Source organism: Nomascus leucogenys, chromosome 8, assembly GCF_006542625.1.
Source record: "Nomascus leucogenys isolate Asia chromosome 8, Asia_NLE_v1, whole genome shotgun sequence".
Classification (NCBI taxonomy): Eukaryota; Metazoa; Chordata; class Mammalia; order Primates; family Hylobatidae; genus Nomascus; species Nomascus leucogenys.
The window spans coordinates 113,746,445-113,763,211 of NC_044388.1; the positions used below are offsets into that span (position 1 = coordinate 113,746,445).

The 16,767-nt window shown below is 54.9% G+C and overlaps 1 protein-coding gene across 23 annotated transcripts in view; it reads left to right on the plus strand.

Annotated features, from left to right (window-relative positions):
• The window catches only part of CACNA1B (calcium voltage-gated channel subunit alpha1 B), a 243,343-nt gene that overhangs the window by 93,659 nt on the left and 132,917 nt on the right, over positions 1 to 16,767 (plus strand). For all 23 annotated transcript variants that reach the window (XR_004031497.1, XR_004031498.1, XR_004031496.1 and 20 more), the window contains 5 exons: positions 879 to 1,088; positions 5,434 to 5,546; positions 12,784 to 12,896; positions 15,062 to 15,193; positions 15,431 to 15,503. Coding sequence is in view for 19 of the 23 variants with exons in the window: in XM_030818353.1 (XP_030674213.1) it covers positions 879 to 1,088; positions 5,434 to 5,546; positions 12,784 to 12,896; positions 15,062 to 15,193; positions 15,431 to 15,503 (641 nt within the window). In the remaining 4 variants the exon portion in view is untranslated. The remainder of the gene's footprint in view (positions 1 to 878; positions 1,089 to 5,433; positions 5,547 to 12,783; positions 12,897 to 15,061; positions 15,194 to 15,430; positions 15,504 to 16,767) is intronic.

A 16,767-nucleotide genomic window follows, 5' to 3' on the forward strand; every position in this document is an offset into this window, starting at 1 on the left:
CCCTGTCCTCATGGAGCCTACAGTCTTGTCTGGGAGTTGGGCATGGAACAGGTCAACAATAAAACACAGTGACAGGTGGTGATGTGGTCAGGGCCACGGTTGGAGTTGAGCTGAGGGCCCTGTTCTAAACGGTGTGCCCAGAGCAGGTGTCTGTGCAGGTGACGTTAATGCTGAGACCTGAAGGTGTGTGGGAAGGAGTCCAGTGAGGGACGCATTTCACACTTGGGATACTGTGTGAAGGGCCAGGACACAGCAGGAGTGGTGTGCGTGGACATGGGAAAAGGCTGCTGGGTTGGGTGGTGAGCAGGGTAGAGAAGCAGTCAGGCTGGAGCAGGTGGACAAAGTTTCCAACAGTAAGTGTTGTGGACATTGAACAGCCATGGACCATGCGTAAACCGATGAGCTTGGCTGTGTTCCAGGAAAACTACTTAGAAAATAGGCAGCCCATGGGTGCTGACCCCTGAGTCCGTGAGGGAGAGAGAGTGAGGGCCAGATGCTGCAGGGCTCTGTGGGCTATGCTGAAGAGATGGAATCTGGGGAGGGACTAACTCAGATTTATGTCTTCAGGGGAAAAAGCTTGGGGTGCTCATGGAGAGTTGCCTGGAGGCATCAGGGCTGTGCTCCTAGAAGGTGGCCGGGGATGCTGGGGACCAGAGAAGTGAGTGCTCTCATATCTGGCACCCAGTAACCATGGAGATCATCAGGGCCTTGGTTCCCTCAGCTGTGAAGTGGAGGTCACAGGGGTCACTGGCACAATTGTCTGTGACCGGCTGGGGCTGGGGGCAGGTGTCCTCCAGGGTGCATCTGTGGGGGTCCACAGGTGGGGTAGGCGGGTGCCCAGTGGTCCCCACATCCTCAGTAACCCCCCATCCCCTCAGGATCCCCCTTCGCCCGCGCCAGCCTCAAGAGCGGGAAGACAGAGAGCTCGTCATACTTCCGGAGGAAGGAGAAGATGTTCCGCTTTTTTATCCGGCGCATGGTGAAGGCTCAGAGCTTCTACTGGGTGGTGCTGTGCGTGGTGGCCCTGAACACACTGTGTGTGGCCATGGTGCATTACAACCAGCCGCGGCGGCTCACCACGGCGCTGTGTACGTATCCCCGTCTGTCCCTCAGGTGCTTCCTGAGCATCTCTGCTCTCAGCCTGGAAACCCTGGTCCATGCCCTGGGGCCACCCTGAGTGGGACGGGACCCACCCCCATGTTGCCCAAAGTATCCCATAGCCCTAGTCTGCCCCCAAGGGCCTCTGTGGGGGCCTGGGGTGTGTCCAGAGCTGGAAGGTGGCCTCTCCAGCCCCCGGGTTCCAGAAAGCACAGCTGGATCTGCTAGACCCCTGTCCCTCAGCGTAGTGTGAGACTGGTTGAGGGGGTCCGAGGCACCCAGGGCAGCATATATGTGGGACGACCAGGGGCGAGTCAGGCCAGGCAAATGGGTGTCCTCCCCCGAGAGGGCTTCAGACCCACAGACAGGGGACTTAGCCCCACGCTCCTTTCCACCACGTGGCTGCTGATTCTGCCCCGGATTCCTGAGGGGAGAGTCCTGGCTTCTTACCCTCCCTGGGTTCCCCTTGTTACCTTCATTTTTCTTTACAATTGGGTGAGTCTGGATGCATTCATGCCCTTCCGTGGAGTGAACTATCTGCAGTTCTGTTCCACAAACCTCAGCACAGGGGCCAGGATGGGCTCCTCCAGAGCTGGTCCTTCACAGCCTCAGGACCGGGGCCAGGATGGGCCTCTCCAGGCCTGGTCTTTCACAGCCTTGGACTCTCTGTCCCGTGTGGAATACAGTGTTGCTCTGTGGTCTTACTTCACAAAGAGGATCAAAACCAAAGAGTCCACCCATGTTTTATGTCCTGTCAGGTAGTGCTTCAGCCCTCCCGACCCCAGGGGTCAGCTGCACTCACCCTGCTGGGCGTCTACAGCTGATCTGGAGACAGGGCCTGTTTGGGGCTCCCTGGAGGGCCTCAGTCTCCCCTTGAGGGCCGTGTTTGCCTGAAGCTGCCGAGGCACCCAGGAAAGCCTTTTCCGACTCCAGAGAAGAACTGTCCCAGCTCCCAGTTCCAGCCTGGCTGTCACTGTGTCCCGCTGTGATGGTGGCCTCACCAGGGCCCTAGCTGGCCGGCTGAGCCCTGCTCTGTAGACCAGAGGGCCTCAGCTGCTCTTCCCAGGAGTGTGAGGGTTCCCTGAGCTGCAGGATCTGACAGCTCCACAGTGGGAGAGATGGGGCTGCAGGTCACCTGGAAGCATGGGTGGGAGAGTGGCTGTGTTGGGGTGGAACTCTGGGCTACAGTTTCCCAAACTTGACATTGAAATCTACGATTTGCGAACAGGGAGATGGTGCGGGCATCAGAAGCAAAAGGAGCCAAGGGAGCTCCGGCTCAGGCTCCCTGGGCGGCTGCAGGTCCAGAAGCAGCTTGTGTACATGGAACTGCCTGTCCCAGCTCCTGATTGACATGTCCTGGGGCCCACAGGGTGGTACCTCGGGACTTTTCTTGGGCCTGAGTTCAGTGTCTCTCTTGAGTCCTCCAGCTAAGGTTTTCCCACCCTTGGGGGTCAGGTGGGGGCCAAGGACTTCCTCCTGACCCAGTGACTAGGCCTGTTCTTCCCCGTGAGAGGCTGTTGGCAGGCAGTGGGGTAGGGGTGGGGCTGCACAGCCCAGTCGCGTGTCTGCTGTGCGGGAGCGCAGGGCTGGGAGTGTCTAGGCGTTGGTGAGGCTACAGGCATCCCTGACCATAGACCGCTGCTGTATCTTCTCTGCGGTTTCCTGGAGTTCCTGGCTTCATTGTGTCACTGAGGGAAAAACGGCTGGAGGGAAATGTGGGCAGTGTCCCTGACAGCCGGGCTGGGCCTGAGGGAGGCTTGCTCAGTGGGTAGGACAGGCTTGCCAGAGGCAAGGAGGTGTGGCCGCCCAGCCTAGAGCAGCTTCGCAGGGGCTCATCGTGGGTTCTGTGCACCTCGGCTGTCCATTCTTCAAGGACCTGCCCTCAATACATTGCCAGAACCTTCAAAACTGAGGCTTGAGTGGTTAAGAGGGGCACCGTCAGGCCTTGCCATCCTGTGAGCCCCTGGGGGGCCTTATGCAGCTCACCAGACTTGCTCTCCCTCCCTCTGCTCCCATAGCACACTATCCTCTTAGAAGACAAAACCTGGTTTTAGCGATCTGTCTGTTTCCCCCTCAGCTTGTGAACTCCTGGGGAAAAGGGTGAACTCTGTCCCCATGCTGGCTCAAAACAGCACCAGTGCCTGCTGGTAGGATGCATGATACAAGAGTATACGAATGAATGCCCTTTCTGGGCCTCAGAGTGGAGGCTGAGTATGTGAGGCTGAGTATGTGAGGCTGAGGGCGTCCGTTCCTAGGGAGAGTGAGAGGGCAGACAGGATGTTGGAGGATTTCAGATCTCTTTCTCTGAAAGTTTTACCATTTGCATTTCTTGTACTTGTTCCTTGCAAAGTGCTCTCACTTTGGTCTCCTGGGGAGCAAGGTGTGTGCCTGGGTAGCCTCCCCTCCCAGATCTAGGGTGTGGGTGCCAGCAGTCCCATCTCTGGGGCCTCCTCCCTGGGCCCGAGCCCCTCATGTGGGGAGCCTGAGACCTTTGTGACCCATGCAGAGGGGCTCTGGGACTTTGTGGCCAGGTGTGTTGGGACTTTCCAAGCTGCTTGTATATTCCCCTGGGCTTGCTGGGGTGCTCTGCGCTGGACTGCAGGGGGCACAGCTTTCCTGCCACATCTCACACCTGGTGGTCTGCACAGCCAGGCCCAGGTCAGAGCTGTAGGGTCCAGTGGTCTCAGTTGAGGGTGGATCCTTCCATTCCCGAGCAGCCCTGCCTGAGGGTCGCTGGGCATCCATGCCTCTCACAGGGGACTCTCGGCTTCTCCAGGGACACTGCTTGGCCTTGTTATCATCCCATGCTTAGCTTGAGTGCCTAGTGATTTTCTGGCTGGTGTCAGAGGCCAGGCTTGCTGCAGGTGACTTGCTCCAAGGAACTGGTTGTCCGTGTGCTCAGGCCATACAAAGCGGGGTGTCCCCTCCCTGAGACTCCTGTCTGTTTGCACGGTGCCTGAGTGGTCTGTGAAGTTGTCATCTCTGCTTGTCCCAGGTCTGGGCTGCTGCAGACTTGCCCCCGACCGAGGCTGTCTGGACCTGTGCAGCATAGCCCTTGGTGGAGGAGATTTTAGGAGCATAGGAGTGGGAAGAGTGTGTGGCCCCCTCTTCCAGTGTCTGCTTTATCAGGAGTTGTGTCTGCTGAAGGTCCCGTGTCCCAACAGAGACTGTAGAGGGGGATTCAGAAGCCCTGGGAAGGCTGAGCTGGACTCTGCCCAGTTGTGGACTCTCAGGGGCCTGCCCTTCATGCCCTCCCAGGACCTTGTTCTCCATGTGGGCTCTGCCACCTCCTTAGCCCCTGCTGCCCCGGCAGAGCCATGGTGCCTTTGGCCTGACCAGCACTGTGAGAAGTTTAAGAGCCAATCCCTGCCCAACCCTTTGGGAGGAGAGTCAGAGACAGTGGCCTCACCCTGATGCCTAGGACTCCTGGCTCAGCCAGTGGCTGGGCCTCGCTGGGCCTCCTGCTGCCTGTGGCTTCACCGAGCTATGGAGCCATGGCGTTCTTTTGTGCTGCCTCCCTCTTTCTGCTTGGGCTGGGTGAGCAGAGTCTGTGTACCTTGAATTCCCAGCACAGCCCTCTAGCCCCAGCATAGCCTCCCTCAGTCCTGAGGCCTGGAAGGGTCAGCAGGACTCCTGGGCCCAAGACAGCTCCCCTCCACTGCTGCTGTGCCTGCAGGAACCTCTGTGTGACTCGGTGACAGTGCAAGAGGACAGTGCCTCTTGGCAGCCTTGTGCTGGAGAGGAGTGCGGTGATGGAGGAGGTCTCCCCTCAGGGCAGCAAACGTGAACAGAATACAAGTCAGCCACAGTGCCGTGGCCATCTTGGGAAGAGGCGTCTTTCCACTGGGAAGTCCCAGTGGAAAGATGGGAGATTCTGACAAGGAGGTTGAGGGACCCCACCTTCGGTCAGAGATTAGGGTGAGGCCAGAGGCGGAAGGACCAGCTGGAAGCTGTAGCTGGGCCTCTCCTTGGGGTAAATGGGGCCCTTTGCCTCATAGCCCCAGGCCCTCCTCTGGTAAGGAGGGGGCACCCCCATGACCCCAGAACTCACACCTGGGCTGATCTCGGGAGCTTGCCTCCTGCTGAGCCCGTACTTCTCTGGGTCTCAGAGGCACTAGGGACTCACCACCTTTCAGACCGGAACAGGTACCTCTCCGTGTCCCTCTGAATCCATCGTTCCTTTCCTGGGCTGAGACTTCAGAGCATGGGACCATAGGCCAGGCCTGGAAGGCTCAGCCCTGGGAAGGCCCAGAGGTCTGGTGTCCTCCAGTGTGGGCTGGAGCCAGAGTGGGAGGAGGCCTCGAGCTAATCCCCCTCTTCTCCGGCTTCTCCTAGATTTTGCAGAGTTTGTTTTCCTGGGTCTCTTCCTCACAGAGATGTCCCTGAAGATGTATGGCCTGGGGCCCAGAAGCTACTTCCGGTCCTCCTTCAACTGCTTCGACTTTGGGGTGAGTGAGAGGCCTGATCAGGGGCCCACAGGGGCCCAGGCTGTATCTTTTCCTTCCGGCGCACACGGCCCCTTCCCATAGGCCATGCCCCGTGTGGGCTGGGGTCTGCGACCCTACATGGGTCAGAAAGGCTGCTTGAAGACAGTGAGGAGCAGGGAGCTGGCAGAGGGAGGCCTGTCCTGGCTGGGCCTGACTGATGGGAGTGTCAGCCTCAGTCGCTGTCTGTTGGCGGGATGTCACCCTTCCCTCTTCTGATCCTGTCCATAGACTTTCACAATCAGCTGAAGGCTCTGCAGCTACCTCCATGCTTGGGATCTCACAAACCTATGGAGGGCTCAGTCTCTCCCCAGTGGAGCTCAGGGGGGCTCTAGCCCTGGGCAGGCTTGGGTACATTCACCAGCACTTCTGGGGGTTAGGGCATGATAGGCCATGATGGTCCTGCCCTCTCTGTGGGGCTGGGGGAGGTGGTGGCCCTGGCCTGGGACTCTTTACCAATTTCTGTAGGTGGGAGAAGCCTTGGAGGCAGTGTGTTTCACAGCTTACCATGACACTCGAGCACAGAGGGCAGGGCAGGGCAGTCCGAGAATCTCCTCACTGGAACCCGGCAGGGAGCACAGGACACTTCCTAGGACCTGAACCCAGAGCCTAGGGATGTGGCACTGTCGGCACCTGCCCAGAGGCTGAGTTCTGAGTCTTCCTGCTGGAGGCTAAGAATGATGGGTGGGCAAGCTGCCCCCTGCGGGAGGAGGGAGGAGTGGGAGTAAGTACCCCCTCCAAGTCTTTGTACCAGAGCATTTCAAACCCTCCAGTAAGGAGTGACAAGTGGGAGTGACAAGGAGTGATGAGTGGGAGCACTACCCCCGCCAGGAAGGAGTGAAGGGTGGGAGCATTGCCCCCCTCAGGGTGGAGTGAAAGTTGGGAGCAGAGTCCCTCAGGAAGGAGTAACAATGCTTCCAGCACTACCCCCGCAGGAAGGAGTGACAGGTGGGAGCACTACCCCCCCAGGAAGGAGTGAAGGGTGAGAGTACTACCCTCCCCCCGAGGAAGGAGTGACAGGTGGGAGCACTGCCCCCCCAGGAAGGAGTGAAGGGTGGGAGCACTACCCTCCCCCCAGGAAGGAGTGACAGGTGGGAGCACTGCCCTCTCCCCAGGAAGGAGTGACAGGTGGGAGCATTGCCCCCCCAGGAAGGAGTAACAGGATCACTGCCCCCCCCAGGAAGGAGTGATGGGAGCACTACCCTCCCCCCCAGGAAGGAGTGACAGGTGGGAGCACTGCCCCCCCAGGAAGGAGTGACGGGAGCACTGCCGCCCCCAGGAAGGAGTGAAGGGTGGGAGCACTACCCTCCCCCCCAGGAAGGAGTGACAGGTGGGAGCACTGCCCCCTCCCCAGGAAGGAGTGACAGGTGGGAGCACTGCCCCCTCCCCAGGAAGGAGTGACAGGTGGGAGCACTGCCCCCCCAGGAAGGAGTGACGGGTGCACTGTCCCCCCCCCCCCCAGGAAGGAGTGAAGGGTGGGAGCACTGCCCCCCCTCAGGAAGGAGTGAAGGGTGGGAGCACTACCCCTTCCATGAAGGAGTGCCCTCCCCTGAAGGAGTGACAGGTGGGAGCACTGCCTCCTCAGGAAGGAGTGGGGAGTAGGAGTGCCGCCCCCCCAAGGGAGGGTTTGGAGCTCTGCAGAGTTTACAGGAGCCAGAGAGGGGCCTGGACCGTGGTAGTAAAGCTTCCGTTAGAAAATTCACCTTAATCAGACTTTTTCTCTCATGAGCACTGTACTTCTACAGGTGGTAGACATTTGTGTCTGTGATTTTGTTGAATCCTCACAAGGACTCTCATTTTACTGATGATAATGGCAGACATTGTGTGACTGGCCCCAGGCTGCCCATCGGTTTGAGAGGAGTCAGTGGGTGAGCCTGGCTTTCTGGCCTCAGGGGTAGTGGTTCTGCATCATGCTATGCTTCTGATCTCTGAGGAAGGGAAGGCGGTGGCCATCCAGGGTGCTCTCTGAGACATGGAGACCTGTGATTTCGATAGATGGTGGGAAGACAACAACCCTTCTTACCCTTTGACTTCGTGGTCACAAAGAAGCTCTGAGTGCATCGGCCAAGGGAGCTGAAGAGATGGAGATGTCAGAGATGCAGGGATCTTTTTCATATCTTCTAATCTTCTGATCAGAACTGACTGGATCTCAGGACATGGGGATAATTTGCACATAAGATAACACATTCTTCTAACACTTAACAGCTTTAAACTACAAAAATCTGTCTCACATTTCTATGGGTTAGGAATTCAGGTGTGGCACTGGGTATCTCTGGCGCACTGTCCCCTATGAGGCTTCAGCCCAGCTGAAGGCCAAGGGTATGGTCATTCCATGGCTTGACTGGGACTGGAGAATCTGGTGTCAAGCTCATGCATTTGGTTGCTGGAAGGCCGGGTTCCTGGTCATGTGGCCTCTCCATAGGCTGCTGGAATGTCCTCAGCTGTGGTCTGAGGGGGAGAACTGAGAGTATGTACATAAGACAGAAGCTATAGAAACTCTGTCTTGAAAGAAAGATCCCATCAGTTTTGCCATAGTCTTTAGTTAGGAGTGCGTCACTGGGCCCAGTGACTGGGCTGGGGAGAGGAATATATGGGAGCAGGTATTACACAAGGATGTGAACACCAGACAGTGACGACCACTGGGGCCACGGAAGAGGCTGCTTGCCACAGCCTGCCCTCTGGCTGTCGGTGGCTCATATCCTTCCCAGTGTAAAACACCTTCACCCCTGCCAACGCCCCAAAATCTTATCCATTATAGCATCAGCTCAAAGTCCAGAATCTCATCCTCAGTTAGGTCCAGGTGTGGGTGAGGCTCCTTGAATGTAGTTCCCTAAGTGCAGTGGCCGCGGTGCCTCTTAATCTGTTGACCTGTGGAACTAGAGAGTTATCTACACTCAACATTCAGTGTGCAGTCGTAGGATGGGCATAGGGTAACTGCAGTAGATATTCCTGCTCAGCAAGGGGACAGCAGAAAGCTGAGCCACTGGTCCATAGGGATTCTGAAATCCAGCTGGGCACATGCTGGAAAGTCTGGGATTCATTGTTACAGCCAGGAAGCCCCCTGGGCTCTTGGTTCTGTCCTCTCACTCCCTTTGCTTTTCCATGAAAGGTAGTTCAGGTTTGCAGCTGAATGATTTTCTCAGCCTACTTCCCACTGGCAGAATTTTGGGAATCTGAAGACCTATTTTCGTTTTGTATTGTCTTGATTCTTTCAGTCCAAGTTGGTGATGTCTCTGCATATATGTCCTCTAAGAACTTTATGGATATGTTGTGAAGCTTGGGGTTCACTTTATTAGAAAAAAGTTCTACCCACACCTATTAGGCCTTAGACCTTTTCTGTCTGTGTTCCTGTTGAGATGCTAAGGGTCAGCACCTCCAGTGTCTTAGAGAAGTTCCTGCTTCATTGACCGGATGTGTGAGGCACCCTCAATCTCTTTGAAGAGCCTGAAAGTGTGGGTGAGTAGTGCTCTGAGGCACCACCTTTGATCCTTTCGGGATCTCAAATAAAAGTCACAGTCTTGCCCTTGGCTTCATCTTTAGACCATGCCACCTTTCTCTCTTTTTAAAATTTCAGGTTTTATTTAGATTCAGGGATTACATGTGCAGGTTTGTTACATGGGTATATTGTGTGATGCTGAGGTTTGGGATACACACGATCCCATCACCCAGGTAGTGAGCATAGTACCCGGAAGATAGTTTGTCAACCCCTTCCCCCTCCCTCCTCCCTCTAGTACTCCCCAGTGTCTATTGTTCCCTTCTTTGTGTCCATGTGTATCCTTGTTTAGCTCCCACTTGTGAGAATGTGTGGTATTTGGTGTTTGTTTCTGCGTTAATTCACTTAGGATAATGGCCTCTGGCCGCATCCATATTACTGCAAAATACATGTTATTTTTTTTAATAGCTGTGCAGACTTCCATGGTGTATATATACCGCATTTTCTTGACCCAATCCACTGTTAACTGGCACCTAAGTTGATTTGTGTCCCTGCTGTTGTGAATAGTGCTGTGGTGAACAAATGCATGTGTCTTTTTGGTAGAATGAGTTATAGTCCCTTGGGTATATAACCAGTAGTGGGATTGCTGGATCAAATGGTAGTTCTATTTTAGTTCTTTGAGAAATCCGCAAACAGTTTTCCACAGTGACTGGACTAATTTACATTCCCACCAACATCCCCTTTTCTCCGTAGCTTCGCCAACATCTGTTGTTTTTTGACTTTTTAGTAATAGCCATTCTGACTGGTGTTAGATGGTATCTCACTGTGGTTTTGATTTGCACGTCTCTGATTAGTGGTGTTGAGCATTTTTTTCCATATCTTTGTTGAGACCTTGTCATTATTAATGTTGAGATCTGGAGAGGCTAAGCATATTCAAAACCAGCAAGTCCTGGCTTCCTTTTATTTAATGCACTTTCCTTGGTTTAGCTCTCTCCTCTCACATTTGACTATAAGCGGCAAGAAGACATCAGGTGGCACCTTCAGCACTTGGCTCTGAGATCTCTTGAGGTTGATCCCCTGGTTTATTAAGCATGTTTTCTACTTTTTTTTTTTTTTTTTTGAGACAGAGTCTTGCTCTGTTGCCCAGGTTGGAGTGCAGTGGCATGATCTCGGCTCACTGCAACCTCTGCCTCCTGGGTTCAAGCAATTTTCCTGCCTCAGCCTCCTGAGTAGCTAACAGGCACCCACCAACACGTCCAGCTATTTTTATTGTATTTTTAGTAGAGATGGGGTTTCACCATGTTGGTCAGGCTGGTCTCAAACTCCTGACCTCAAGTGATCTGCCTGCCTCAGCCTCCCAAAGTGTTGGGATTACAGGCATGAGCCACTGCGCCTTGCCTGTTTTCTGCTTTTTACATAGCTGCATGCAACAGTGTGGCTAAATTTTCTGCCAGCACACAACAGGACCCCTTCCTCTAGCTTCCTATGAAGTTCTCCTCGCTTTCCTGCAGACCCTGATGTGCAGCATGCTTAATGTCCAAAATTCTATGAATTGTGTGTTAAGTGCGCTTTAGCCCTTCATTAATGTGCTGCTCAGTGTCCATCCTCTGGTTCCAAAACCACTCCCACATTTTAGGTTTTTATCACAGCATCACCCCACTTCTGATTCCAAAATCTGTATTGACTTTTCCTGCTGGAGAACAAATTACCCAAAAGCTTAGTGGCATAAGAAAACAAATATTTATTATTTCACTGTTTCTGTGAGTCAGGAATCAGGGTGGCTTAACTGGGTGCACCTGGCTTGCAGTCTCTAGTGAGGCTGCAGTCTTCTCAGGCTCATTTGGGGCTGGGGAATTCACTTCCAGCCTCATGCTCATTGTGGCTGTCAATGGACCTCAAAAAATCTGCTTCCAGGCTTACTGGTGTGGCTGCTGGCAGGCCTCTGTTCCTGGTCACATGGGCCTCTCCCAGCTGCCGGAGTGTCCTTATGACACGATATCTGGTGTTCAGAGAAAGAGTCAAGAGTTCCCAAGACAGAAACCAGTCCTTTTGTAATCTGATCTCAGAGGTGACATCCCATCACTTTTGCTGTATTCTGTTTACTAAGAGTGAGTCACTAGGTCCAACTTATCCTTAAGGGGATAGCATTATACAAGGGAGTGAATACTGGGTGGTAGGGATTACTGAGGCCATCTTAGAGGCTGCCTACTACATGAACCAGTGAGGACAAATTTTGATAATTAGTGGAAAACAGGAGAGATGCTGGAAGACTGGCAATGTGAAGAAAGTATGTTTAGAAAACTGCAATCTTCAACCCTAGGCAAACATCTGGATGATTTGCTAGTGCAGAGAAAAGTTGGTGGTGATGATCAAGGGCCACATGTGATCACCAAGAACAGATGGCACTCTTGGCAAGACTGGGGTGGCAAGCTCACCCAGTTTGTTGTATTGATAGGGTTATCACAGGTGCTGTGGATATTGGTGTACCTGGTTGTTGACAGAACGTTAGATATTCTCTGAATGGCGATCTGTGGACAAGGTAGAGAAATGTGCAGCAGATGACTGTGCATTTGAGTTGATCCATAAATGGTGCACAGCCATTCCCAGACATGCTGGTTAACAGATTAGTGTCAACCTGTAGGGAAGTCTCTAGAGATGTACCTTAGGGCTCTGTCTTAGCATATTCATCGTTCTCTCAGTGACTTCCTGAGAGCATTGACGTTAAGCTCATCAGCTTTGCAGTTGATGTGAAATTGGTGGAAATGACTGAAACTTTGGAAAATATATGTCCCAAATACAATATAATTGAGTTTGAGAGGCTCAACATTTGAATTCTCCACACCAGTTGCAGAAGTGTGGCTTAGAGGAAATGAGAATTAAACACACATGAAGAAGACATGGGTGCTCCTGCTGACTGTGAGCCCAGATTGTGCCCCTTGAGGTAGTGGCCTGGGAGAGAATTCAGTTTGGGGCCCCTTGCTTGTCCTGTCCAGAGGGAAGGTGGTAAAGGGTCTGCTGTGTTCCAGCCCCACTGGTCTGTCCTTTCTGAGTCCCTCACACCAGGCCCTGACCAGGACAGCCCTCCTCACAGTCTATCTGAGGAACGGCTGGAAGGAAGGATGTGTACCTTGCTCACAAATTCCAGCTCATCAACATCAACAGTGCATGAAACAAACAGGCAGGCTTGCCATAATCTGTTCTTGGTGGCATGTGCTGTTTCCTGGTCATTGGGAGAAGAAAAGACTCAAGATGCAATTTATGAATCTGAGTATCTTGGAGTAGTGGCAGAACCAGGGAGGGGAAGTTACAGGGAGATAGATTTTGCTAGTCTGTGAGAGAACAGTCTAAGAGTCAGGGCTGTCTGAGAGTTTGCCCAGCTCCAGAGGTGTTGAAGAAGACACCAGTGTCACCAGGCTGTGGTCAAGCACAGAGGAGGTATTAGACCAGGTGGTTGTAAGATCTGCCAGGAAGCCAGCAGGCCTAACGTGGTCTATATCCTGTGTCCTCCTGGTGTGTCTGTGGTGGGGGGTGGGGGGTGGGAGGGAGGGCGGGTACCAGGACTGGTGGGACTCTACAGCCTTCCCCAAAGGTTCCAGGAGCTCAGTGTGAGGTGTGTGCCTTGTGTTACCCTGTCTGGCTTGATTGTCAGACAAGGAAGCAGGATGGTTCCTTATGGAGAGGTGCAGCCACGCAGAGTGCGCACACACATCCATCTGCATGCACAGGTGCAGATGCGGTGCACCCAAGGCTAATGCCATCCCGTTGCAGGTCATCGTGGGGAGCGTCTTTGAAGTGGTCTGGGCGGCCATCAAGCCGGGAAGCTCCTTTGGGATCAGCGTGCTGCGGGCCCTCCGCCTGCTGAGGATCTTCAAAGTCACGAAGTACGTCCCCCGCACTCCCAGGCGAGGGCAGGTGTAGGGTGGAGAAGACGTGGGATCAGCCACACAGGGTGCTTGTCCCCAGGAGTTCACAGCACCCAGAAGCTCTCTCTGTGGCTTACAGTTGGTTTAAATACAAAAGGTGGCTCCAAAACAGCCTTGTGGGGCCACATCTGCCCTCAGGGCCATCCCAGACTGGCCTCCGTGCTGCCGACACACCCTTTAGCTTTCTTGTTCACTTGCTTTCCACGATTTCCCGTCGTCTCCTGTCTTGAAACCACCACCCCGTCTTCCCAGCCTTCAAAGGTGACTTTGCTTTGTAGTTAATGAGGAAGACAGAAGTCATCAGATGGAAGCTTTTCCATCGTCCAGCCCCCAAGTCTGCCAACCTCCCCTGCAGCTCCACCTCTGGAGAGCCTGTGTGCACCCTGCCATGGCCCTGAGCTTCTCACTGAGCCAGCCTGGCACCTGCCAGACCCCCATGCCCAGGCCTGCTTTCTCCACCCTGCACCTTGCTGACGATGGCAGTGACAAGACCATGTTTACAGTTATGTCCCACTTGACTCTGGCAGTGAGTTGCTGCAGTTTGCCTACAAAGAGACTGAAGCCCAGGAAGTGACAGATGCAGGTAGTGAGAGGAGGACCAGGGTGAAAACCCTTCCCCTCACTGCCAGAGTTGTAGTGGGGAAGAGAGAGAGACCCTCCTCACAGCAGTCTCATCAGCAGCAAAGGCTGCACTGTGGAGGCTCCTGAGCAGCTGGACCCTACCAGATGCACACGTGGGTCAGCATGGACCTTGGTGTGTGTCCTTGGCAGCTGCAGGGCCCAAGGAGCAGAACTGTTGACACTGAGCCCATGCAGGGCCAGGTCAAGGTCACACCTCTAGTGACCAAGACGACCTCTCAGAAGCCCACTGACCTCCCCAGGGCAACTGAAATCCCAGGTCTTTTCCAATCCATTTTAAATCAAAACCTAAGACCATAGGAGGATATGAAGCTATACAGGCAGAAGAGTTTTGGGCAGAGTTGAGTCCCGCTGGGCCCATGAATCCTCACTGGCGCTCTGTGCTGTGTGTCCTCAGACTTCTGTTGCCTTCCCAGAACTTGTTGGTGTGAGGCTTCAGGAAGTGTCCACAGGGCTGCCTTTACCCCACCTCCAGGTCTGGCATCTTGGGCTCCATTTTCTCCCAGGAAGTAGGTGACCCTGTCCTGAGGCAGGCTGGCCTAGACTCCTGCTAGTCCCAGGAGAAGGCTCCATTCCTTTCCCAGAGTCTTCCAGCTCATCTGCCATTAGCCCTCAGGTACTTTGTAAGAGAATCCATGGAGGATAGCAGGGCCTCTGATGTGGGCACCAGGGAGAAGGACACGGTTTGGGAGCCCAGGGGTGCCCAGGGATAGAGTGAGCACAGAAGGAGACCGGTGTCTCTCCTGCAGTCCCTCCATTCCAGGGAGATGGGACAGCACGTGCAGAGGCACAGGGACATGAGGGACCGGCCCCTCAGTTGCCGTCAGCAGCCTCGGTGGTGCCTGTGTGCCATGGGGACCCGTGCATGAGCAGGGCATGGTCACTGACCTCTGGGATGGGGAGCGTTGAGGGATACCACAGAGAGTCTGTGTGGTGCCACCCTACAAGCTCTCCACGCCGCGTGTCCCTGGTCCCTGGTGAGGGGGCACTGGAGCCAGGGTCTCTGCCACCGGCCACAGCGCTTGCAGAAGATCTGCTCTAGGTTCTGGTGTAGCTCCTCCTCCCGCTGTGGGCTGATGACAACAGTTGTGGGACTTGCTTCACATGGCACTGGTCTGAGACACTTGGTGGCTGACTGGGTGTTGAGGAGTGAGGGGCCGGGAGGGGCCGAGGATGAAGTCTGGGATTGGGCCTGGCCACCTGGATGGTGGCCTCATCCTCCTGAACCTAGGGACAGGGAGCAGTTTGGAAGGATGAGATGAGTCCTGCACTGGGTGTGTTTTTCTCTGCCTTCCCATGGGGCCCTCGGGGAGAGAAGTCCAGGGTAGTGGGCCTGAAACTCCAGAGAAAAGCTCTAACTTCACACCTAGGTGTGCAGCCCTCAGGGTTTAGAAAGTCACTGGAGCCTTAAGTGTGGCTGCAGAGAGCCATGAGTGTGAAGTCAGCGTCTGGAGCTGGCTCAGACCCCCTGCCTGGCCCCGCAGGTACTGGAGCTCCCTGCGGAACCTGGTGGTGTCCCTGCTGAACTCCATGAAGTCCATCATCAGCCTGCTCTTCTTGCTCTTCCTGTTCATTGTGGTCTTCGCCCTGCTGGGGATGCAGCTGTTTGGGGGACAGTAAGTGGGCCTGGGAGGGAGAGCTCAAGGCTGGGGGCTTGCAGGGAAGCAGAGCTCAGAGCAGACAGTGCTGCCCCGGCTGCCTCCACCCACCTTCCCATCAGGAAGGTCCTCAGAGGGGCTGGTGTGTGGCCATCTGCAGCCTGAAGCAAGCAGGTTGAGGCCACGCTGGAGCCTGCAGGCGCTGCCTCGCTGCTGACGGGACTGCCGCTGCCCAAGCCTTCCTGTTTTCCTCAGGTTCAACTTCCAGGATGAGACTCCCACAACCAACTTTGACACCTTCCCTGCCGCCATCCTCACTGTCTTCCAGGTAAGTCCCCTGCTCTGCACATTTGCAGCCTGCCCGGCTCCCGTCTCCCCTGGGTGCTGGGAAGGCGGACTCCTGTCGTTCCCTCCCTTGTTCCTCCACACGGCCCAGATCGCCGACCTTTCAGACACAGTGTTCCTCAAACGAGGGAAGCATAGGCAGTCGGCAACATGCAGATCTCCAGGTCCGGGGACCCCAGCCCCTACGGTGAAGGAAGCTGGATTCTGTGGCAGCACCGTAGGGAGCAAGTGTAGTTCCCGGGGGGCCCAGCTGGCCTTCAAGCCACCAGTTTATCTTTTAGCTCCTGAGACTTGCATGCACTTCTGTTTTTTATCCTCTGAGAACAAAAACAAAGCACTTCCTAAACTTCTCCCCCTACTATCTCAGATCCCAGTGACCCCCCCAGTTCTCATCTGTATCTGGAAAACTATCCCCCTCAGCTCCTTGGGAAGTGGGGGCTGGGGGCCCACTTCTCTACGATGGAGACCTTGTTGGCTCTTGCAGTCTCTGCCCTCTTGGAGGGTTCCCTACGCAGCCTCTGCCGTCTCAGAGGGTTCCCTTTCAAGGACTTTCTTGGTTGGGTACTCTCCCCTTCCATAGGCTGTGGCCCCACAGTCCTGCCCATGACTGGCCTTACTGATGAGAGAATGCCTTGCATTCCTGTCCCATGAAACATACTTGGATGCCATGTCTGAGACTGAACAGGATGGCGGCTGTTGTCTTGCCTGTGGTGCCTCTTAGGGAGGCCCAACAGGCTTCGTTTGCCGTAGGCCAGGGGCTCGGCTTGGCTCCCTGGCTCCTGGGGCTGCTGATCCTACCCTTGGTCAGGGCTGGAACCTACAACCTGTGTGAAGAGAGGGGTCCTTTCGGTCTCACTCTCTCAAAGGGAGGAAGTCTTACCAGCAGACCCTTCAGACCAAATTAGACGATTGGCTGAAAGAGGAGTTCTGTCCTAATTTGCACCACAGTCCTCCACGACTGTCCACTTTCTCGCATCCTCCCACTCACCCCCACCCTGCTGGGCTGGAGCCTATGGCCCGTCAGCTCCTAGTCGCTGCCAGGCAGAGCCAGCTCTTCTCCCAGAGGTGCATCTGCTCCAGGCCTGTCAGGGCCTTGCTGTTGTCATCCCTTCTTCCTCTCTGGTCTCATGTTTGAGTTGCTGCCTCTTCTCCTCTCCTCTTATTCTTCGAGTCGGGGGCACTTGTCAGCCTCCGACTGTCCTCCCTCTCTCTGACTTGACAGCCTTGGCTGCTCACAGGCCAGTGAC